Here is a 23,730-nt window from a genome sequence, read left to right as displayed (position 1 = left end):
ACATGTTTGTAGTTAAAGTTTGCTCTCATACCACCCAAACTACCACACGGTCAGCTAAGTATCCATTACTGTTCAGGCTTTTCCACGCGAAGAGGATAGAAAACACCAATCTCCTTTTTGTGGTTGCTGAGACGCTCCCCTGCAGCTCCTGTGAGATCGAGAGACTGACCCAGGTCAGGACAGAGTGTATCCTTTTCATGCTCTCGTACACTCTGATGATGGACGGTGTGCTCGAAGCGTGACTTCCTCCACCTGGTGTGGTGGTTTGGTTTTTCTGTCACCAACCTTGACTGAAAACACAGTCCAGGAGGAGAATCCATGTGAAGTACTGAGCAACGCACGATATCGTAAAGGCCCGACGACGTGCCTTGACTACAGTGCCTTAGTAAGTAAAAAAAAACACACACACACACACACGCCTTTTAGTATACTTTGCTGAATTTGTTGTGGCAGCTTATAGTACAAACCTGCATATTCACTGCAAAAATCAAATTGGAGTCAGATCCTATTGCATCTGCACAACCTGGGAGGAGAAAATAGTAGGAGGAGGAAAATCACCAAAAAATGAAAAAAAAAAAAGGTGAATGAAATGAAAAAAAGTACAAAATCTCAACTTGGTGTTTGCTTCTTAAACAAACTGGAATGATCTGCCAGTGCAGGAAGCCTCATGTACTTGAATAGGTCGGGACTTGTATTCCAGCACTCACCTGTTGTCACAAGCTTTGGGTCTTCGTGGAAATAATGAGATCACTGTTATATTAAGAGGCTTGTTCCAATTATTATTTTGTCCTACAGAAGAGCCTGGCTCCCGCACGTCCTGAGACGCCATGTTAATAGTCCAACCTTTACTTCACACGATGTATTTACATCACTATGTAATGTGGGTGCCCCTCTGCCTCACTGTCTTGCATAAATGTCTCACACCTTTTTTAAACCGTGAAACAGCCACAGACATCCTCATTAAATCCTCACTCACGTAACTCCACCTCACCGTCTGCTGATGTTATATGAAGTCTGTTCGTCTGGTGCCACCATTAAAATCCAGGGAGTTAACCTCAATTATGTTTGATTAAGAGACGGAAACGTTCCCCAAGGTTAACAGCGGAAATAACAAATGGAGCGTTAGAGGGTGAATAGTGTCCTTTTAACATTAAAAGACGTAAATCTTTTCTCTAAACCCTCAGAATAAAACTGTGATCAGACTCTCAATTTCCTCTTTAAAAAGGTGTATTAATATTTCCCTGTGATTGCAGGAGAACACATCAGAGTGTGGACGGGGTCATTGTCTGCAGTCCTCCATAGGAGTCCTTCTGTTCCTCCAGCTTATTCTGCCTTTCTTTCATCTCTGACACGTGCAGACTCTCCGTCTGTCATCTCTTCAGGTCGAGGCCCGGATCTACTGAAGGTCAGATCAAACAGCAGCTGCAAAATTCCTCTTTGATCCACAAACCCGACGCGGTGCATTGTGCTGCAGAAAAAGAAAATATCTGGATCAGATCTGTGTCGCTGCTGTTGTTTTTGTTTCGGTTCAGTCTTATTGTGTATGCATCTGTTTCAGTGTGTCGGTTGCACACGGGCTTTGCCTGGTAAATCATCATCAAAACGTTGCGAAAGCTGTTGAAATATACGTTTAACAGGACAACAAATGGAACAGATGTCAGTATGAGGTCAAATGTGGCAGAAAGGGAAGGATCATCATCAACAAGTTAGACGATATTTAATATTTGGGAATTTTCGGCTGTAGGTTCAGTTGTTGAGGCTTATGAGGACAGTCTGAATCTTCTCAGCCTCAAAACTCTAAACTGAAGATGCCAGAGACCCCCAGCGCTATTACCAGAGGTGGCTGAAACACACAAACCTTGCGTATCCAAACCTTTTCCAATGTAGATTTTTAAATCTGAATGGAATTTGATTTCATGATCTTCATACAGAACAGCAGTTTTAAGAAAGACCATCTTCCAGGGGGGTTGAACTTCACTATGGATGAAGATTTACTGAGGTAGAGCGCCACAGCACAGCTCACCTGCTCCAGAGGAAATGAAAATCTGCCCACCCGTCAGCTCACTGATGCGTTCAAATCAACAGACTTTTCAATAAAGTCCCAACCAATAAAGCCCAGTAAGACCTCATTAGTATTATCTCCATCAACGCTCTCAGTCCTGCACAGAAGTGAATTTACTACACTCAAAAAAAACAGTCGCAAATGAAGTGTTTACTGTGTTAATTAGAAAAGTAAATTTTAGATGCAGCATTTTAGTCCGTTTCAGATCTTTAGGCTCTATTCCTCTGTGCCTGGTTGCAGGATGTTTGTTACTTCAACTGTTTTAAGTGGATCACTTATGCTCACTGCACTCGGGGTATTTACTAAACTCACTGGAGACTCCTGACACAGCAGCTTGCTCGTGGCTGGATAGGAAACAGTTGCTGATGAGCAGCTTTGTGATCCCAATTATCCAGGACGACCACTGTTGGTCTCACTGACGGGAACCCAGAGAGCCAGACGCCGCTGCATGATTCAGGCCCCTCGTGCACGCCGCAGACGGAGCCACAGCGTGGAAATATAAATAAAGAAGATGCAGAATCTGCTGCTGGGACCGTTTCACTACTCCCACCTGTAGTTTGGTGCTTGTGGCAACTTGTTTTTTGGCATTTAATGAAAAATGGGTACCTTCACATGTGCATGCCTGGTTCTACATAGCTTTGCGCACACAGGAGTTCCTGTTTCAACATTAAAAAAAAATGTGGATCCGGGCCTTCACCTCACATTCACTCCAGTGTCTTTGACCTCTGCCAAGATAGTTTCATACAGCAGAAACAAAATGTGATCGACTTTTATCTTTTAAATTAACCGAATTTTAATGTAAAGACGTGGGGAAAAAAAATCAAGAAAATTATCAAAGGTAACACTGACAAATATATGAATTGACAACAACAGATAGATGATGTTCAGTTCAATAATTCTTTATTCCAGGAATAATTCTGATTGTTGATTTATGATGGTGTGTGTTACATACGTGTCACCCATGAAAACCGTGCCAGGATTTCAGTGGTCAACGTTTCTTTAAATGTGCTACATCAGATATTTGACTGATGAAAAACTCTCCGTCCCCCTGTTGTATCTTGTATCGCTACTATTTGTCAGACCTGAATTTATGCACTTATATGCTTCTGTATGAGGAATGTAGCTCTGACCAGCTTTCAGTGTTATTGATATGTTATTAATATGTTATGTGACGCTTCTGAAGCCTCTTTTTAGATTCCCTCCATGTGTCAGCGACGCTCCGCTGTGGCAGAACATTTCCACTTAATCACGCTTACCTCAACAGTCAGAGACGGAACGATATTTCTGCCCGGTGACATACTTACATGATCGTATACGGGGCCTGCGTGATGTCATTATTGATGAAGGGAACAATGATGACGCCTGAAGGCAATTAATTGAGAAATTCAGTGAATTTAATTGGTCAGCCAACATGAAATTAAGCTACTGTTACTTATTTAGCAAACCATTTTGATAATTGATGGTGTTGATAATGTAACTTTTCGAGGAAATGAAGGCCACAGAACACCTGTAGTTGCACTTCTCAGTTGTGAGATTGAATAATTTTCTTGGGTTTTTGACTGTAAATTGATGTCATTTTGGATTTTTGTGGTTACAATGAGCACTTTTTACATTTTTCATCATATTTTAATGTGAGATTGATAAATAATTGGCAATAATACAACAATGAACAATGAAGTGAGTGCTCTACTCATTTCTCCCGTAACTTTACAGGCTTATATTAATCCAACTCCTGCAGTTAAGTTGATGCTGGAATAAGTTTTCAAAGTGAATTTTGGAGAGCAAAGTGACAAAAAGGAAACTGAAGTGTGATATAATCCTGGAAACATTTTCTCACAGTCACATATTTGCCCCTGATCTCTTTCTGTGTTAATGTTTGATCTGTTTTCAGAGTAGATGAAGGATGTTTTTAAAAGCTTTGTTGAAAATCTCTTTGTAAAATGCTGTTTTTGTGCGTCTGCCTGGTGTTGCACCCAGCAGTGCCTTGTTGCACTCATTTTGGACAGCAGGAAGTGTCGGATGTTAGATGCGGACGTTCCCCCTGCAGGCCGCATGAAAGACACTTGAATTTCAAAGGTTGCAGTGGATGGAGATGAAGATGATGCTCTCCATAAACGAATGAACCTTTTTAAAGAGCACAGAAGGAGCGTGTTCAGCTGACCTTCCCTGCTGCCTTTTCATGGAAACCTAGTAGTCAGAAGTGAAGAACGCTACCCCCTCTGCTCTGTGTTTATCTCTACGCTGTTGTTGAATCACGCTTGAATCAAACCACAGACTGTTCATTTGGAAAGCTCTATAGATCCGTTCTCCCATCCGCACACTATATGTTCTCTATTTGAAGCCATCAGAAACATGTAGTTTTCCTCCGTGATGGACTGAAGCGAGTGAATGTCCGTGTACAGTATACCCGCTGTTGTGCATCTCTGCCATCCCCGAGCATGATGGGGACCCAGAGACGCAGATTCAAGTGTTTACTCTGAGACCTGCAGTACAGAATTGAATATTCTATCATTCAAACACACTGTTGTATATTGAGGAAAAAGCAATTTTGTGAAATAGACTCCAATAGAATACTACTGTCCAGGTCAGTGTCATAGTTTTGTTTTTCAATTCCTCCTATTTATTTGCATGAAGTTTGGAGCGTTTTACAGACCTGTGTACAAAATCCAATGAGTGTTTGACATTCCTCTCAGCGTCCAGCGCTCCGGTTCCGTGGTGGGGTGAGACGGGAGGGTTCCCTCCCTCCCGGCACACCCGGGGTGACATGGGGCTTCAGAGCTCTATGCTGTGTGTAATTGACTGAAGCTGAAAGTTTGACTTCAGTGAAGCCTACAGTAACTGTTTGCAATAAAAGCACAGAAAAGTTCAACATTATGAGCAAAATACTGCCTGATTAAATATTTATGTAGAAAAAATGTCTCCAAGTGAAATAATAACACTGGAAAAGCTAAAATCAAATAAGGCAGTGGCATGTGTGGGGCCATACTGCCCCTTTACTGACTCATTTTCTTTTATGAAATAGATTTATGTGTTGCTTATTTAATTTATGTGTGTGTTCTTTAATTTATGTGTTAATGCATTTATTTAGGTATTGTAAATAATATTTGTACTGAACAGAAAGGAACTGAATGTGTTTGAAGCTTGCGTGGCCACAATAAGCAATTTACAAAAAAAATTGCAAATATGAGTATATATGTAAACAATATGTCCTTGTCCTTTTACTTACTGATTATGAAAATATATGAATGTTAATGTTTCTGATATAACTTTGTTTTTCATTTTGCCGATGTCGTCGTTCACTCCGGACAGGTTTTCTCTCTCTCTCTCTCTCTCTCTCTCTCTCTCTCTCTCTCTTCGTGCCAGTCTCCAGCGCCACCTCATTTTTGTACAGATGTGCGAAGCAGTCAGCAGAAGATGAAGGTTAACTTTGTAAAGACTTTGTCAGTAACATTAAAAATGGACATGTAAAAGTTTATATCTTTGGTGATTAAATGCTCTTGATATTTTTCACTTCAGCTCTGAATGGTTTCTTCTTCACGGAGCATGCATGCAATTGGCAGAAAAAAAACATTCAAATAAAACTGTTGTTAAATATCAAACCAGCCCCTACATGTTTTTTTTTTTTATATTGGCATCATCCATCTAAACCACTTTGCAATTTATTGCCAAAAGCATATCTTGTTTTTAACCTATTACATAAGAAGCCCAGCTTGTGTTCTCTACAGAATATTTATCTTTTGTTCTTCTCATCTTAAAACCTTCCACTAAATGTGAGTTATGGACTAGATAAAGCTTGTGAAAGTGCCTGTTTGTGGATGAATGTTCTTCCTCATGTGGGGAAACCAGGCTATAAATGACGCCAGCTGCCTGCTTTATGTAGGAGGAGGACGCCCTCTCAAGTTTAACATGGACTTTGATAATCACCTGCCATCTCGGGGCCATCAGAGATACATTAAAGGTGCATTTTGTTAAATTCCAAACAAGTTAGCGCCTCATACCGCACAATTCAAACCAACCGGCGGCAGTATATTATTAGATCAGTGTTCTCACCTTTTAAAGGGCAAGGAACACTAACATTATTAGCACAGTTTTCAAGTCAATTTACATTCTAAACCCTCTCAACATGCCAGAAGTTCATGTCTGTAAGAACATCTTTTAAGAACACCCTCATCCTCAGCTCAGTGTGAGCCAGTGAAATGATAAGGTAACATCATGGTAGGTTGTTGCTGTAACTTAACATTGTTAAAAGGCCAATAGATGTGTCTAGAGGGGCGACATGATTAAAGATAATCTGATGAATGGCCGAGACCATTAAGAGGCTTATCAAGCAGTGAAAGAATCTTAAAATCAATTCTGAAGAGGCAGATACATTGATATCTTTATAGATACATGCAGCCGAGCTGAGAAGCAACTGTAGTTAAGATGTTCTATTTTGGGGGAGCCCAGAGAGCAGAGCATTATCCCGCAGAAAGAAAGAGTGCAGTGACATCTCTGTCAGATTCATAGAGAAATGGATGCACTCTGGGTATGATAAATTACACTCTTTGCAATGTTTGGAATGTCTTGCCTGGTGCTAAGTTCTGAGTCCAAGATGAGTTCAACTCCAAGAAGTTTGGAAACGGTTGAGAGAAACTCAATATGAAGCTGTAGGCCTACAGCTTCATATTGAGTTTCTCTCTCTTAGCTTCGGAACCAGTTTTGTTCTCTTGAGCTGTGGAAAATTCTCTGCCATCCACATCTAAAGAACAGCTCAAGTTCATCAGGAGACACAGCAGTGTAAATGTGTCATCGGCATAGCTTCCTCTGCCATATACATAACAGATGCAAAGAACTGTTCCATGCCATTTAAATTTGATTAGCTGGATTGATTTAGCTCTTCTCAGCTGCGCCCTGCTCTGTATTGCTGGTGTAAAAGAAGTGGCAGGAGAGTGTTGTAGCTGCAGTATGTCTGAGACCGAGCAGCTCCTTCATGATCTAACGGACAGAGATTCCTTTGCCAGCTGTCGAGGATTAAAACATGAATTTTTGGTGGCTTGGTGTTGACCAGAGGAGAAATCTAAGAGTCAAGCAGCTTATATAGCGGTCATGTGCATTTGCTCCTAATGTCAGTCAGTAAGGGTATCAAACAGTAGGGTGAGGGCTTCAGGTGAAAGATGATAGGTCACTGGCCACTTCCACAGACACTGAGCGTGCCTGAAAGAGTTATATGGGATGTTTTGGCTTCCCTGGTTCAATAAAGCAACAGCTTTGCAGGACAGCTGCTCTCAACAGTCTAGTCCGGACAAGTGATACCTTCCACCCAGCAGGCAGAGCGCCTTGTTATGAAGAGAAATACATTGTCTGTTTTAGCCATGATATCAGAGCATCAGTGTTCGGCAAAGCCGTTTGAAATATATTGTCATTTTAGTGCATCATGTGAGGTATATCCAGCAGACCTCCCAGGCTCACGTCTCACTAGCTCAAAGCTTTGAACAGGAGAGGATTGCCGAGCTGTAGCTTTGCTCCACAACAGGCCATCCTGCTGGGTAAAACTGTTTTAATTACAATTCATCAACAAGATTTTAGCAAGGTTTTTTTTTTAAATCAGAATGTTTCTGCATGATGTGCGTGAAAGCATGTTATAAGACATTATTTAGCATGTTTTCTACTTTTACTAATGCGCAAAAGGTTGTCTAGAATTATGAGATAAATACTTGAAAAGCGCTAACTAGGGGCACTTTCGATAGCCGGATTCTACTGTTATTAACACACAGTTTCTTGTTTCCTTGTTGTAAATTACATCTCTGACATGGAGAAGGTTACTGTAGAGGTGATCTGACTTTCTCACTTCGCAGAGAAAGCAATGTAAATGATTTGTCTGTCTGGAGATGTATAAAAAAAACTTAAAGCAACCAAAATAAAAAGTTTAACAAGAGAAGCATGAATCGCAAGCATGAGCGTGTGTGTGTGTGTGTGTGTGTGCGTGCGTGTGTGTGTGTGTGTGTGTGTGTGTGTGTGAGTTGTCAGACTAGGGGTGTAAACTAGTCACATGGAGCCGCAGATTCAAACAGGTGCTCAGCAGAAAGCAGCTGTCATTCATCACACTGTCGATGAAACGTCTCCCTGAAGAGGAAGCACGTAGTCATGGAGGGTTTCATCCCCCTGGAGGATTGTGGGATATATTTTTGTTCTCAGCATGAGCAGTGTTATAACGAGAAGCATGAAGTCCCATGCAATTTGGTGAAAGGATTTTCTGATATTGTTCAACTGACACAGCTTGATACATTTTCATCTCTAACCCACCTGCGATGTAAAAGGCCTGCACAGGTAGGTGGCAGATGAGGGCGTTTGAATGTTTGTGGCATCTTGAAGCTGTCAGTAATCCTCTTCAAGTCAGCACAGTGAACGCATTCAACTGTGGGAATGTAAATTTATTCTCTGCAGAATTCTAGATCCCTCATCATTCTTGGAATACTTGGAACATGCCTACTGTCTGGGTAATGTTCTTATTCGCCATCCTTCCCAGAGCCAAACCAGAAGATAAAGACCCATCCCTCTTCTGTGCTGCATTAGGGAGCTGAGACCCACACAGACACCTGCTGACCGCTAGTTAGCTTAGCACAATGAATGGAAGTGGATGGGCTGTGTTGCATAGCTTAATCTTGCCCCCCCCCCCCCCCCCCCCCACCAGTCATTGCACTAAGCAGTCAGCCAGCATCTTTCTACTTATCCAGCTGGAGAGATGACGAATTAGCTTATTTCCCAAAAAAGTTGTCATGTTCCTGTAACAGAGGAACAATGATTCTTTTGTCAACTTATAAAAACACAGACCAAGTTTGTGTTGTGGCTCAGATCTCAGGCTCAGCAGGAACCCTGACCCCTCTATCTCTTCAGTCCCTGAGTGTGTGAACAACCCACATCTCTGCTTCTTTCTTCAATCCCAGTACAAATGTGGTAAGTTTGTCTCGTCGTGAAAAGAAAAGTTTGGAAGCAGCAGACTGTTAGATCTATAATATTTAATGAGAGCATTATAATGACAAATCATATTTTATGATTCTCATTTGTCTCTCGTATTGATTGCCGCTCATTCCTCGGTGTCTTTTGCCTAAAATGGATAAAAAGAAAAGATAATGAATGAATAATAATAATGAATAATACTTATGCTTCAACAAATGTGTTACTCACTTTTCCAATTTCACGACTCTTCGCCCTCAGCTTGTTGACCTGGGACTCAGCGATGTCAGCCCTCTCCTGAGCCTCCTCCAGCTCGTGCTGAACCTTCCTGAGCCGCGTCATGTGAGTGTTGGCCTGCTCCTCCTGTGAGGAAATTTCAACATGTGAAGATACGAAACTTCATCCTTTTCTGGTAATTTGTCACCCAGTTGTGTTTTTTACAGAACAAGTTATTTGTATTTTTTCCAGGTATGACTTTGCTGCATGTTTAGAATAAGCACACAAGTTTGTGACTCACAGATTCCTCAGACTGTCTCTTGTAGGCCTTCACTTTCAGCTGCAGCTTGTCCACCAGATCCTGAAGTCTGTTGACATTCTTCTTGTCCTCTTCGGTCTGCAGTCAACAGGATTACATGTACTGATACACACAACTGTCAGACAACTGTCAGTTGGAAAGAAGAGCGGGAAAGAAGAACAACAACCTACCTGATAAGTGAGCTCCTTCACTCTTCTTTCATATTTACGAACACCTTTAACAGCTTCTGATCCTCGTCTTTGTTCACTTTCAACCTCAATCTCAAGCTCGCGCACCTGAAACAGGAACACTGCTGTTACTGGAGGTCTATTGCTCAGCATCACACAAAGAGTTGAGTTGATGTTGGTAAAGAAAATGCATCTTTACTCTCGCTTCCAGTTTCTGGAGCTGCTTCTTTCCACCCTTCATGGCCAGATTCTCAGCTTCATCCAGGCGGTGCTGCAGGTCCTTGACTGTCACCTCCAGGTTCTTCTTCATCCTCTCCAAATGAGCGCTGGTGTCCTGCTCCTTCTTCAGCTCCTCAGCCATCATGGCAGCCTGAAAGACAACAACAATGACTGCAGTAATTGCTCAAGCAAAGAAGTGAAGTACTGTATTTAACCAGTTGTGACTCACATCAGTGATGGCCTTCTTGGCCTTTTCCTCAGCATTTCTTGCTTCCTGTACAGCATCTTCCACTTCACTCTGGATCTGGACAAGGTCTGTCTCCAACTTCTTCTTGGTGTTGATGAGGCTTGTATTCTATTTCAAATAAAAGAAATGTTTACCGTCCATCTTTTGAACTAATGAACATCTTTGTTTGTCAGGCTTTGAGAGTACCTGAGAGTGCAGCAGCCCCACACGCTCGCTGGCATCCACCAGCTCCTGCTCAGCCACTTTGCGGCTTCTCTCTGTTTGCTCCAGAGCAACTCTCAGCTCCTCGATCTCAGCCAGCATCAGGTTGTTCCTGCGCTCCACCATGGCCACCTGCTCCTTCATGTCCTCTTGGCTTCTTATAGCTTCATCAAGGTGAAGCTGGGCATCCTGAAGAGTGAACATTGGTGGATACATCAGTAATTGTTTCTTTTCTTGAAACAAACTGATCTTCCAGATGTTTCTCAGTGGCTCAGTGTACCTTGAGCTGCCCCTGAACATTCCTCAGCTGTTTCTGAGCCTCCGCAGCCTGGCGGTTGGCGTGGCTCAGCTGAATCTCCATCTCATTCAGGTCTCCTTCCATCTTCTTCTTGATTCTCATGGCATCATTCCTGCTCCTGATCTCAGCATCCAAAGTGCTCTGCATGGAGTCTATCACCCTCTGGCTGTTCCTCTTGATCTGCTCGATCTCCTCATCCTTCTCTGCTATTTTCCTGTCTATCTCACTCTTGACTTGGGTAAGTTCAAGCTGAACACGGAGAATTTTGGATTCCTCATGCTCCAGGGTAGCCTGGGAAGAAGAGTGACGCTGATCAACTAGAGCACAGAACGGATCCTTCATTGAGAACACAGAAACCCTTAGTTGAGTCACTATCAAGACAACAATCGTACAATTTCTTTTTGTAGAGTTTAAAAATTAGTATCAATAATTCATGTTTTTTTATGGATAAGTGGTCTAAAATGGCATCTTCACACCCTCCCCTTATACATGTGATTTGGACAAGTTCATGATAATCACTAGTGACTGATATGATGATTGAACTTTACCTCAGCCTCCTCCAGAGCTGTCTGGATTTCACACTTCTCACTTTCCACTGTCTTCTTACCCTTCTCAAGCTCATGAATTGTCTTACCCGTCTCCCCAATTTGTTCAGTCAGATCTGAGATCTCCTCTGTTAGAAAAAAACATTTTCTGATATTAATCAGTGTAACATGTAGTGTTTAGAATGTACAAATTTTGGAAAATTTGAAACCATAGTTTTACGTTGCAGGTTCTTGTTCTCCCTCTTCAGGGTCTCCAGTTGGTCCAGAGCTTCTTCATAGGAGTTCTTCAGTTTGAACATCTCGGTGCTGAGAGAACGGGACTCTTTTAGAGCTCCTTCCAGCTCTGCCTGGCTCTCCTCATACTTCTGCTTCCACTCGGCAAGAACCTGAAAATATAAAGACCCCCATGCTTCAGTAATTCATATTTGTGTTGCCATTGTTTAAGTAAACGAAGCATAATTTTAAAAAATCTGACCTTGTCAAAGTTCCTTTGCTTCTTGTCGAGGGCAGCAGCCAGCGCGTTGGCTCGCTCCACATCGATCATCAGATCCTCCACTTCACCCTGCAGCCTCTGTTTAGTCTTTTCCAGAGAGGCACATTTTGAGTTCACAGCCTCAATGGATTCTTCTGCATCCTGGAGACGCTGGGCAAGCTTTTTCCTGTCAAAACACGTCAACTGCTTTAATGGTGATTTACAGAATTGATGCATGTGGAAGCAGTGGAACTTCAGGGCTTTTCAGTACTTTGCCTCCTCGAGCTCCTCAGTGCGCTGAATGGCATCAGTCTCGTATTTGGTTCTCCACTGAGCCACCTCGCTGTTGGCCTTTGACATCGCACGCTGCAGCTCAGCCTTGGCCTCCTGCTCCTCCTCATACTGCTCTCTGAGCAGGTCACAGTCATGGCGAGCTGACTGAACAGCATGAGCCAGGGCGTTCTTGGCCTGTCATTCAAATAAAAAACAGATTATTATTTGGAGACAAAGTCAGGTTTCCTTTCCTCTGTGGAAGCTGCTGATTTACCTTGATTTCCTCCTCTATGTGTCTCTTCAGCTCCTCGATCTGCTGGGTATATCCCTGCTTTCCTCTCGTGAGCTGAGAAACAAGAGCTTCTTTTTCCTCCAGCTGACGTGCAAATTCACCTAATTGAAGAACAGTTAAACAACATAAAGACCAAAAATCAACAAAATAAAACATACTTGTGTCCATATTTGGCCCACATTGTTGTACAGAGCACTTTTGGTTTGCAATGTTTAACAGGTACAAAGTATTAAAATATCTGGAAAAAAATTTCAAGCTTGATAAAATTCACAATTGCTATTGGCCTCACATAGTTACTGTCGTGAAGTGTTAGATATTGTGATGCAAATGTGCATCTTATGTAGAGTTACGAACCATTTTCAGTCTGAAGTCTTGCTTTTTGTGCACTCAGGTCATTTAGCTGACGAACATTTTCATCATTCTTAGATTTGAGCTCACTCAGTTGATCCTCTAATGTCCTGCACATCTTTTCAAGATTTCCCTGGAAAAAGAACACTTGCATTAACATGAAAATCTGATAGATGGGTTTTGATCTCATGTGACATTTTGCCCTCACCTTTGTCTTGGCAACAGCCTCCATGTTGCTGCTGAGGTCATCGATCTCCATCTTGTATTCACTCTTCTCTTTCTCCAGTTTCTGTTTGACACGCTGAAGGTTGTCAATCTGCTCCCCCAGTTCTGCCACGCTGTCGGCCTGTTTCTTGCGGAGAGCTGCAGCGGTGGCCTCATGCTGCAGGGTGGACTCTTCGAGATCACGCCGCAGCTTCTGGAACTCGGCCTCGCGCTTCTTGTTCATCTCAATCTGAGCAGCTGTTGCTCCGCCGGCTTCTTCAAGTCTCTCACTGATCTCTTCAAGTTCCCTGGAGAGATCGGACCTCTGTTTCTCCACCTTGGCTCGAGCAGCGCGCTCAGCCTCGATCTCCTCCTCCAGCTCCTCAATACGAGCCTGAAACACACGCTCTTTAATAGAAAATCATTCAAGACATTTGGATGTTTGCTTGCTTTGACACACACTTGCTCAGGTTATACCTGGAGTTCCTTGATCTTTTTCTGCAGCTGGAGGCTAAGTGACTGCTCATCCTCAATCTTACTCTGGAGTTGGCTCATCTCAAAATCTTTCCTGAGGGGGATGAAAGTAATTCAGCTGTGTTTCCTCAAATGTCACATAGAGTTATTCACTAAAAATGGCCACATAAATTGATGACTTTTTTCTATTACTCTTACTTCTTTATTTTCTCTTCAGACTGCTGCTTGTCATTCTCCAGATCCATTATGGATTCTTGAGCCAGTTTCAGATCTCCTTCCAGCTTCCTCTTAGCTCGCTCCAGATCCATACGAAGCTTCTTCTCTTGCTCCAGGGAACCTTCAAGCTATCAAGGATAAGGATGTTGAATTTATGTCACAGGCATGGTTAACACTTACTTCAAAATGTGAATCACTCACATCATCCACTTGCTGCTCCAGCTTGGTCTTAGCCTTCGTCAGAGTGTTGACTTTGTCTTCCTCTGCCTGAAGGTCATCAAGGGTCTGTTGATGGGCCTCTTGGAGGGCTTTCTTCTCCTTAGTCAACTTTGCAATCGTCTCATCTTGAGAAGCCATCTCTTCTGTGAGATTTTTGACCTTAAAAATTGAACATAAGTTTGAATGACTGTTAAATAAACACTAAAGATGAAAAGCATCACTAATGACAAAACTTTTCACCTTGTTCTCGGTGGCATGCTTCTCCTTCTCTACTTTGGCCAGGGTAAGCTCCAAGTCATCGATGTCTTTCTTCAGCTCTGAGCACTCGTCCTCCAGCTTCCTCTTCTTTGCAGTCAGCTCAGCATTGATTTCCTCCTCATCCTCCAGCCTCTCAGTTGTCTCTTTGAGTTTGGCCTCAAGCTGGATCTTTGCTTTAATGAGCCCCTCGCACCTTTCCTCTGCATCAATCAGATTTTCACTCTCCTAAAATGCAAATGCGAGCGATTCCATCAGTTTGGGGCAGGATAGGAAGAAGATAGGCACATGGAAGTTCTTAATGACTGAACTTACAGACTGCACTTGCAACAAGAGGTCATTCTTCTCCTGCAGCAGAGAAACCATCTTCTCCTCCAGTTCTTTCTTTTTTGCCAGAGCTTTTGTGAGGTCCTCCTTTGTTTTTTCAAAGTCCTCTTTCATTTGGGCCATCTCTTTTTCAGTCTCAGCACTCTTCAGCAGAGGCTTGATCTTGAAATAAAGCTTCATCCATGGCCATGTTTTGACATTCATGAATGAGCGAACGTTGTACTGGATAGTGAAAATGGCCTCTCTGACAAAAAACAACACATTAAAAGGAGTTTGATGTTAAATCGCCTATTATCTTGTAAATGTCAGACTGCATCATTAAGATAGACATTTTACCTCCTCTCCATCATCTTGACAAACTCTCTTCTCATGAGGAATCCCCTGCAGAGAGCCTGAGTCATTGTAACAAGTGCAGCCAGTTTCTCGTCTCTCATCTCCTCCAGCGTTCCCAGGAGACCGGCTTTGAAGAACACCTGACGAAAAATCATTTAGAAATTAAAAATTAGTTAATGATCGAGTTTTTTTCCCCACAATATAGCCTTATGCCATAATAGCACATGTTTCACACTCTACCTTGGTGTGGCCAAACTTGTACTGTGTGTGGTCCACATCAATAGAACCCAAGAGTTTCTCAGAGGCCTTCTTGTTGTCGATAAACTGTCCCTCTGGGATGACACTGGCATTCAGTACTTTGTATCTAAGAGTCAAGGTGTCATTCAGTTAGAGAACAAAAACGTGAAGTTAAGTGAACGCTATTCAAATACAACATATTGCCGTTACCTCTGTTTGAAGTCACCATAGAGGATTCTGCTGGGGAAACCTTTCCTGCAGATCCTGATTCCTTCCAGCACGCCGTTACACCGTAGCTGGTGGATGACCAGGAAGTTCTCCATCAGACCTATGATATGAAATTTAGATATCAGCTATATTTGCATTCCATCCTTTGTCTCCTATTTTTTTTTCCAAAAACGTTACAAAGTACTTACCAGGAGTCTTTGATTCATTAGGGATCAAGCAGCGTACAAAATGAGGATGTGTGCTCCGCAGATTTGTCATCAGCTTCCCCAAATTCTCCTGAAGATGTTAAAGGATTCCAGATTGATAAAGTTTGCAGGTATTAAGTATCAATGATCTGTTACAACTTTGTTCAACATCTTACCCTAAACAATGCAGATACAGTTTGGAAGGAACCACCCTTCTTCTTGCCTCCTTTCTTGCTGCCGCTGCCCTCTGCTGTTAGCATTAACACAAATACATTCAGGAATGAAGAAATGAATATAAGTATCACTATATCACGATGTAAGACAGATGACCCAACGTACCTTCTGCGGAGGCGTGCGATACATACAGCATCGCCAGCAGTTTGACGGATGACTTCTGGTAAAGTTGGACCACAGAGTCGTTCAGTGGGTCCTTGTTCTTGTCCAGCCAGCCAACGATGTTGTAGTCCACAGTGCCGGCATAGTGGACCAGAGAAAAGTGAGCCTCAGCCTTGCCTTTGGTCGGCTTTGGCTTCTCAAAGGACTTGTTTTTACCAAGATGCTGGTCATAGAGCTTGTTCTTAAAGGTCGTGTCTGTAGCCTTGGGGAACATGCACTCCTCTTCAAGGATGGAGAAGATGCCCATTGGCTGTTGTGAAAATGATTTTGTATTATAAAAACTTTCTGACATTCTTGTGCTTGTAAATGCAAAAAAAAAATGGGACTCACCTTCTCAATAAGCTCAATGCAGGCAGCCAAGTCCATGCCAAAGTCAATGAACTCCCATTCAATTCCTTCTTTCTTGTACTCTTCTTGCTCCAGGACAAACATGTGGTGGTTGAAAAACTGTTGCAGTTTTTCATTGGTGAAGTTGATGCACAGCTGCTCCAAGCTGTTGAACTTTGGGTCAAAGATAAAGAGCCGCTGTTTTATTCTGGAGGTTCATGCAACATAGAAAAGTATTATTTGAGGTTTACTTACATCAAAAATTTCAAAGCCGGCAATATCCAAGACGCCGATGAAATAGCTTCTGGCCTGCTTAGTATCCAGCATCTCATTGATTCTGACCACCATCCACAAGAACATTTTCTCATAGACAGACTTGGTGAGAGCCATGACAGCGTTGTGAACCTAGTTTATATAAGTGAATGCCACAACATTAGAGATGAAAACACTCAGCCAAAAAGATTCAAAGTTTAAGGAACTATAACGCAAATGGCATATTTGAGCACAATTCACCTGTGGGACAGTCTGACCCTTAGTCACAAACTCATTTCCGACCTTGACCCTTGGGTAGCACAGCGCCTTCAGTAAGTCGGCTGAGTTCAGGCCCATAAGATAAGCGATTTTATCAGCAACTGAAAAAAAAAATCAAGCAATTATATTATCACAGAGGAGATGAAAGACTCTATTTTATGATGGACTAAGGAAAACCGAAGTGTACCCTCAGTGCCATCAGGCTCAGCCTGCTCCTCTCGCTGCTTCTGCTTGAACTTCATGTTCCCATGATGTATCACAGCTCCAGTCAGTTTATAAATGCTTATTTTCTCTTCTGAGGTAAAGCCCAGGATGTCAATAGCTGTCTGTAGGTGAAAACAGAGTCATGCTTTCAGTGAGAAAAAGAACATGTTCACAAACATACACATTTGATTTGGATTTGATGTCTCACATCAGTGGCGATGAACTCCTCCACATCGTTGATGCTCTTCACAGTAATTTCACCCTGACTGACCATGGTATAGTCGTAAGGGTTGGTGGTGATGAGGAGCGCCTCTGAAAGAAGAAAATGTGGTTAATTCTTGCACCTAAGAAAAAAAGATATATGGCAGGTAGTGATTTTCACCTATTAGTTCAGGTTTGTGGCCTGTCATGAGCTGATAGAAGATGTGGTAGCTCCTCTCAGCAGACAGCTGGAACGTAACTCGAGACTTCTCCAGCAGATCTGTCAATTACACAACACCATGATCCATCAGGTGTGTTTAAGCAGCTACAGGTACAAAGATAGGATTATTTCTAGCCTTACATGTTTCAATGTCTGCAGAGGCCAGCTTCCCCGATGTTCCAAAGTGGATTCTGATGAATTTACCCTATTTAACAGAAGAAAAAGAGCTGAAACCTATTGCACATTGATATTATTCAGAAGGACTCACATCACTTACAAAGCGGGATGAGTTGTCATTCCTCACGGTCTTGGCATTACCATAAGCCTCCAGCAGGGGATTGGCTGCAATGATTTGATCCTCCAGCGAACCCTTAATGAAGAATTATTTGTTGCTTAGTACCTCATAAAAATCAGCTCAACTGAGAGTTTGTTTTCTGCTGACAGGTAGATGTCTTCTTCTACCTGCATTTTTCCAGCAGTCGCCTCTTGAGCTTTCTTCCCTCCTGCAACTGCGATTGTTGCAAAATACTGGATGACACGTTTGGTGTTAACAGTCTTTCCTGCACCAGATTCTCCACTTAAATAATTCAAAAAAATAAAATGAGTACTAATTGTATGTTTGAAAAAATGTGCCAACAACATTCAATCACACCTAGCATAAGTTTACTGTATTAGATGAACAGTGATTAAAAAAAGAGGCAAACGTACGTGATAAGGATAGACTGATTTTCACGGTCTGTAAAAAAAAGGAACATTTAAACGCTAATCCAGAGTTTGGCACTCAAATGACGAAACACAGAAAGCAATGACAAGTCAAACATACATGAACTGAAACACATATAATCATCTGACGACTATATTGTAGTCCTTTAACCTATTATCAGAATTAAAACAAGTTCAATTTACAACAAATCATTAGATTTATTGACAGAAAACGAATAAAATGATGCCTAAAATCAACCAATCAAACAATTTTCAAAGACTCTGTGATTGCTGACCCTCTTACATGATCCACTCTTAAAGAACACAGTGTTACATACCCGTGAGCATGAACTGATAGGCGTTATCAGAGATGGAGAAGATGTGGGGTGGAGCCTCAACCCTCTTCTTGCCTCTGTATCCTGCTACAACCCTCGAATCGTACACTGGGAGCCACTTGTAGGGGTTCACAGTGACGCAGAACAAACCTGAGTAGGTCTTTGGAGACAAACAGTACGATAATCAACGCACACTCTCCTTCACTCTTCAGCTATTATGTGTTGGTCACTTCAAACTCACGTAGATCATCCATGCTGCATAGCGCTCTTTGAGGTTATACAGCACAGTGGGCTCACTGAGGTGGGTCATCATGGCCATGTCCTCAATCTTATCGAACTTCGGAGGGTTCATGGGGAAGATTTGTTCTTCTTTTACAGTGATGCTCTTAAAGAGAGACAGAAGGGCTGTTAATAGGCCAGGGACAGAGACTTCAACAACTTGGTAGCCATTTCTCATGAATCAAGTTAAAATCAAGGATTAGAAAAATAGCGACAAAAATGGTGCTCCACATCAGTGCACCTGTGCCTTTGAGGGCTTATTAGAGAGAGGTTATAGAGCTGAATATGCATGCTGACTTCAACCCAGTTTAAAAAAAAAAAAAAAAGAGAAAAAGCCATTCATTTAGCGCTCTAGTCAAGGACCTCCATCAACATCAGCATCAGCTGATACCATCACAGACATAGATCTGTGCTAAATTCATCCAGATGACAAGCTCTCACCTTTCCACATATAGTGTCCACCGTGGCTTTGCCCCCCTCTCTCTTCACAAGTTTACCCTTGAGGTACATCTCGTTGGGCTCAGTCACAAAGAACGCTGATTTAGCATCAAAAGGAGTGTTTTGAGCTTCAATTCGCTCTCTTTCTGGCTTCCGGAGGAATATGGCCGCCTCGCCAAAACACTCCATTTCTGCGTCTCCACTCATGATGACCCTTCACTACAAACAAGTACAAACAAGACAGCTTACAATTTCATCTTTGCTTTGTGTCTTCACTTACAATTCGAGGTTATTATCAAACTCTGATTCTGTTATGGCCCTGACTAAATTGCTTCAAGACTATACACCATCATGCAATACTAAATTTTGACAACTTAAGAGTAAAGTTCCAAGATATGGTTCATTACTTTATGTTGTAAATACTGCTTTATATGCAAACTGGAACATAAAACTAAAGACTTTAAAGAGAAAAAGTCATTCAAACCACATTTTTTATTTGTTTCTATTTTCATGTTGTTAAAACTGTTTCAATTAGGAAAATACCCAGGAGCTGAAAGCTTAAATTAAGGATTTGTCGCTTAACATGTCATGTCTTTTTAATTATACTGAAATGGACTTCAAGTTGTATCAAAAACAAACAAACAAACAACAACAACAAAAAACCCAACTATCATTCAGGAACCTGTATTGAAGTTTAGGTATTGGTACTGACTTGCTATAGTTACCTAATTAACATGTTAATGATGACACTCATAGGAAAAGGTAACAAGTTAGTTGATTAAAAATGTCTTAGGATAGCTTGAAGTAGAAGAAATAGAGGACCCACCTTCTGCCCGTCCCCAGCAGAAAAGATGATAATGATCTAATGAGAATTCTGAAGAAGGAAACAATAATAAAATCAATCAATAATGGGCGCACTGAGATGCTGGCATATAGACAACCGCTCAGCGCAGGCTTGGTGGTGTCTGGCAGTAAGTGGTCATGCCCAGCATTGTTCATTAAGCTGCTGGCTTCCCTCCTTCTAATATAAGACTGTAACTCACTCACCTTGACTCGTCGCCTTCAGTCCTTGGGGGTGTCCAGCCTCCTTCTTATATAGAGAGAGCACTATTCACTCGGAACAAATGACTTGCTTTATTTGGTCATGTACCTTTAGGCTCTTTGCGCATGGTTTTTTTTTTTTGGTCACCTCTGACTTTCTCACACCTTTGCATTACCGGTCAGTTCAAAATTCCGCCAATTTCCAGCAAAAGCAGTGAACTAGCAAGGATGCACATGAGCAAATAGATGTGTGGCTCTTCTTTGAATAGCTGAGATGCTTCTTGTTAATTAGTGGGTATAAATGGACTCTGTAGCTGTCATCAGTAGATTAAATGAGCTTTTCCAATTTAAACCTACATGAACTGAGTGTTGATGTGATCAGCCACTAAAGAGCTGCAATAGATGGAAGACGGCACACAAATCCTTTCTGACGTAGCGTAGTTAAGAAATTTTACTAGACTTCACTTCTGGACTGGAGACTGAATCTAAATTAGATCAGGGCACTTGGAATATTACATTTTTGAAACCTTGTGTAAATATCTTCCCATCTCTTTCTGAAGTTCCGAAATTGTTCTCATCTTTACATTAATCTTGTTAATGCACCTTGGCACTGCAGGAGATCCGACTTTAGCCACGGAGAAGCTCTCATATGTCACTGGTATTCTGTTACAGAAGCCTTGCAAGTCTTTCCTGTGACAAAGGAGTAGAACTGAGCCTTACAGTTACTAATCTAAGAACTTGTGAAAATGATGATACCTTATGATAGCAGAAACATTCGGGAGGTCAGAGTCGTGTCAAATCCCACAGTTAATTAGATTTGTTCTGTAAGGAGGAAGGACAATAGAAACAGTATACATATTTATAGCTCTTTAGTTTCCTCAGATGTTACATTCATGTATCCAGTTGATATTTACGTACCAATCACAACATACGTCCTGCGAAATACGTCTCGTTAAATCAGAAGCGTGTAAACTTTCTATATCAACACCATCTCTTGATGAGCTCTTCGTATATCACGGTCCATTCACACCTATGGTGATGCACATGCCACATCGCACAGAGGTCACGCAGGTCGTAGAGGTAATAAGATGCAGTAGAAAATATAAATACAAATATAATTACAAGTATTTGAATGGCTAAAATAACCCAAGACTGCAAAGGATTTCTTCTAGACAGGTTTGTGACAAAAAAGGTTGCCACGTGAAATTCCACCACCTGCTGTGAAAACATGATCACCACACCACACCTTGAATGGTAACCACGCGTCCCTGACCATAATCATCTAATCACAACTAGCTAGGCTGGGAAATCTTGGAGGGACGCCTGAGTTTGAGCCGCAAATGTCACGGGGGGGCAAGAACAGAACCATCAGCGCCTTCTGAGAAAATGCATGACATGAATGTGACTAACGTGTTTGTATGCTTTTGATCTTTGCAAACGACTCCAAAATACATATTGAAGATTGTATTTGCAGTTTCAATACATGATTAATGATGTATTCTTATGGTTAAAAAAAAATAAAAATCAGGATTTTAAAGTGTTTTAGTTCTGTCTGTCGAAGAAAAGAGGAGAGATTAAAGATAGATATTACTGGAAAAGAATTTAAGCAGCATAGCAATGTTGGCTTGAGCACGAAGATTGTAGTGGTCCTTGTAGTGGTCTATTAATATACACTTTCCAAGTCTACGTCAGTCTTACCATCATAACTCTGTGCTTCTGCTGTTATTAATATTTTCCTTTTTCTGTTTCTGCTGTTTCTGGTGAAACAGTGAACACTTTCTATTGAACATCACTTATCTGTATGAATAAACTTGAACCTGAACTGCACACGTGTGTTGCCATGTTTATTCTGTCTGACCTCTAATGTCAGTGTACATGACTTTTTACGAGCTGTCTGGAGGGTCTCATGTTCCCATGATTAACCTACTGATGGTGATCCAAGACAGCATGACTAAACAAATTCGGAACCACAGATGCCTCTTTAAAAAAAAAAAAAAAAAAAAAAAAATTCCAAATAAACAACTGGTCATGTTTGGGGTCAGGTGTTTGATTTTTGAGGCGGCACGGTGGTGCAGTGGTTCGCACTGTCGCCTCACAGCAAGAAGGTTCTGGGTTCGAGCCCCAGCTCCAGCATTCTCTTTCTGTGTGAGTCTCCATGTTCTCCCTGTTCCTGTGTGGGTTCTCTCTGGTACTCCAGCTTCCTCCCACAGTCCAAAGACATCAAGAGAGGACGAGGCTGATTGATACTCTAAATTGACCGTAGGTGTGACTGTGAGTGTGAATGGTTGTCTGTCTCTATGTGTTGGCCCTGCGATGGACTGGTGACCTGTCCAGGGTGAACCCTGCCTCTCGCCTGAAGGCTGCTGCGATAGGCTCCTGCCCCCCACGACCCTTAACAGGATAAGTGGTAGAAAAAGGATGGATGGATACACACACACACACACACATTGTCTCATATATATATATATATATATGAGACTATATATATATATATATATATGTATATATATATGTGTGTGTGTGTGTGTGATTTTTTTTTAAATCCCTAAAAGGAGAAGTGGAAGAAGATGGATGGATGAACCCAGAACCTTCTTCTTTCTTACCACCGTACCACCCTGTAACAGATACATGTATCCACATTAAGACTGAACCATCCATCCATCCATCCATTTTCTATACCACTTATCTGTTAAGAGTCATAAGGGGGGCTGGAGTCTATCTCAGCTTACTTCCAGTGAGAGGCGAGGTTCACCCTGGACGGGTAGATGGGAGGATTTTGAAGAATATAATAATTATGATAAAATTGAATTTGATGTTAACATATTACACTTTTTCATTTATAAACCAGACAGAGGTTTATGGAGGTATTACAAGACTGGATGCACCGGTGCAAATTCTGTTGCATGCTAGCATAATTAGCTGTGCTAGCAATGCTGTACCTCAGACACCTTTGACACCATACCAGCCCTGATGTTTTTTCACTTTCTGCTGATAATTTTGTCTTTTTTGTGTTTTAAATTAGAATACATGTAATAATATATAGCAACTTTGCATTTACTTACATTTAACACCAACATTTGGCCTCTCTCAGCACACTGAGCAACCACACACTGACCAACCTCCTTCTGTGAATTTCAGATAAAAACACAGACCTTCAAGGTCCTGTTTTTTGAAAAATATAAGAGAAGAAGAATAAAATAACCAAACTCAAACTGAAGAATAAGCTCAGAAGAATAACATAAAAAGCCCGTAAGTGGGCTCAGACTGCTGCTGTCTCCCCCCAGTGGTGCTGTAGGTCAGAGGTTGAAAGGTTAAAACCACTTCAGTTAACAAGTCTGCTGACACAAAATAAAGATTTGATGTAACTGCCGTTATTATCGCAGCAACAGCATTGAGCAAGACTAGTAGCTTGAGAGGCTCTGACACCTTGACCTACTTTATTTGTCTTGGGGACAGTTAACACTATAAGTGTCTTTTATAGATGAATTGTCCGATATGGAATCTGGAGTCAACAGGTGATTAGATTTGTGTCTCCCGGTTTATCATGGCTACCACTTGTGTTGCCTCGAGGGTGCGGATATATTTTTAAACTCCTTCTTTAAATGGTCTTGTACTGTGTTTCCTGACAGATGAACTGAAGACAGGGCCAGCTTTGTAGCTTGACCTTCGCTTAAGTCAAGTGTTTGTTCCCTGAACACGGCAAGAAGAGGATCATGTTATATGGTGTGTGTGGTAGCTTGCATTCCTTCCTTATGGAAAGATGACATTGAACCAACATAGACAGAG

At 41.8% G+C, this 23,730-nt stretch overlaps 2 protein-coding genes across 2 annotated transcripts in view; one reads left to right on the top strand and one right to left on the bottom strand.

The window, feature by feature from the left end:
• Positions 1-5,614, top strand: part of LOC147268183 (voltage-dependent calcium channel subunit alpha-2/delta-2-like) — a 39,064-nt gene extending 33,450 nt beyond the window's left edge. The window contains exons 36-38 of the mRNA XM_086199507.1: positions 77-186; positions 303-385; positions 1,254-5,614. Coding sequence (XP_086055633.1) covers positions 77-186; positions 303-385; positions 1,254-1,349 — 289 coding nt within the window. The 3' untranslated portion in view covers positions 1,350-5,614. The remainder of the gene's footprint in view (positions 1-76; positions 187-302; positions 386-1,253) is intronic.
• A 3,435-nt stretch (positions 5,615-9,049) lies between these two features.
• Positions 9,050-19,779, bottom strand: LOC147268182 (myosin heavy chain, fast skeletal muscle-like). The gene is made up of 40 exons (XM_086199504.1): positions 19,730-19,779; positions 18,907-19,122; positions 18,428-18,571; positions 18,190-18,346; positions 17,858-17,885; positions 17,612-17,726; positions 17,427-17,519; positions 17,291-17,354; positions 17,111-17,209; positions 16,937-17,040; positions 16,712-16,850; positions 16,507-16,625; positions 16,249-16,398; positions 15,997-16,167; positions 15,610-15,916; positions 15,447-15,520; positions 15,274-15,361; positions 15,068-15,185; positions 14,861-14,984; positions 14,624-14,760; positions 14,276-14,531; positions 13,946-14,188; positions 13,688-13,864; positions 13,469-13,614; positions 13,274-13,364; positions 12,801-13,190; positions 12,599-12,725; positions 12,227-12,345; positions 11,951-12,147; positions 11,683-11,866; positions 11,428-11,593; positions 11,211-11,335; positions 10,645-10,953; positions 10,350-10,553; positions 10,146-10,271; positions 9,897-10,067; positions 9,701-9,805; positions 9,513-9,608; positions 9,227-9,358; positions 9,050-9,146 (listed from the first exon to the last, which is right to left on the bottom strand). Exons 2-40 carry the CDS (start codon positions 19,108-19,110, stop codon positions 9,126-9,128), a joined length of 5,820 nt encoding a protein of 1,939 aa, XP_086055630.1. The 5' UTR covers positions 19,111-19,122; positions 19,730-19,779; the 3' UTR covers positions 9,050-9,125.
• Positions 19,780-23,730: the final 3,951 nt, after the last annotated feature.

The sequence above is a fragment of the Aulostomus chinensis genome, chromosome 3 (genome assembly GCF_037954235.1).
Source record: "Aulostomus chinensis isolate RoL2024-O1b breed Wild chromosome 3, RoL_Achi_v1.0, whole genome shotgun sequence".
In the NCBI taxonomy this organism is placed as follows: Eukaryota; Metazoa; Chordata; class Actinopteri; order Syngnathiformes; family Aulostomidae; genus Aulostomus; species Aulostomus chinensis.
This window is presented reverse-complemented; position numbering and strand designations above follow the sequence as displayed.

Bases quoted from the DNA above. Each gene is read 5' to 3' on its own strand.
- LOC147268182 (XM_086199504.1), bottom strand. From the start codon at position 19,110: ATGAGTGGAGACGCAGAAATGGAGTGTTTTGGCGAGGCGGCCATATTC. The intron at 18,347-18,427 runs GTGAGTTTGAAG...TTGTCTCCAAAG, and splicing joins ATGCAGCATGGATGATCTAC to ACCTACTCAGGTTTGTTCTG. The intron at 9,147-9,226 runs GTGAGTAACACA...TATCCATTTTAG, and splicing joins AGAGTCGTGAAATTGGAAAA to GCAAAAGACACCGAGGAATG.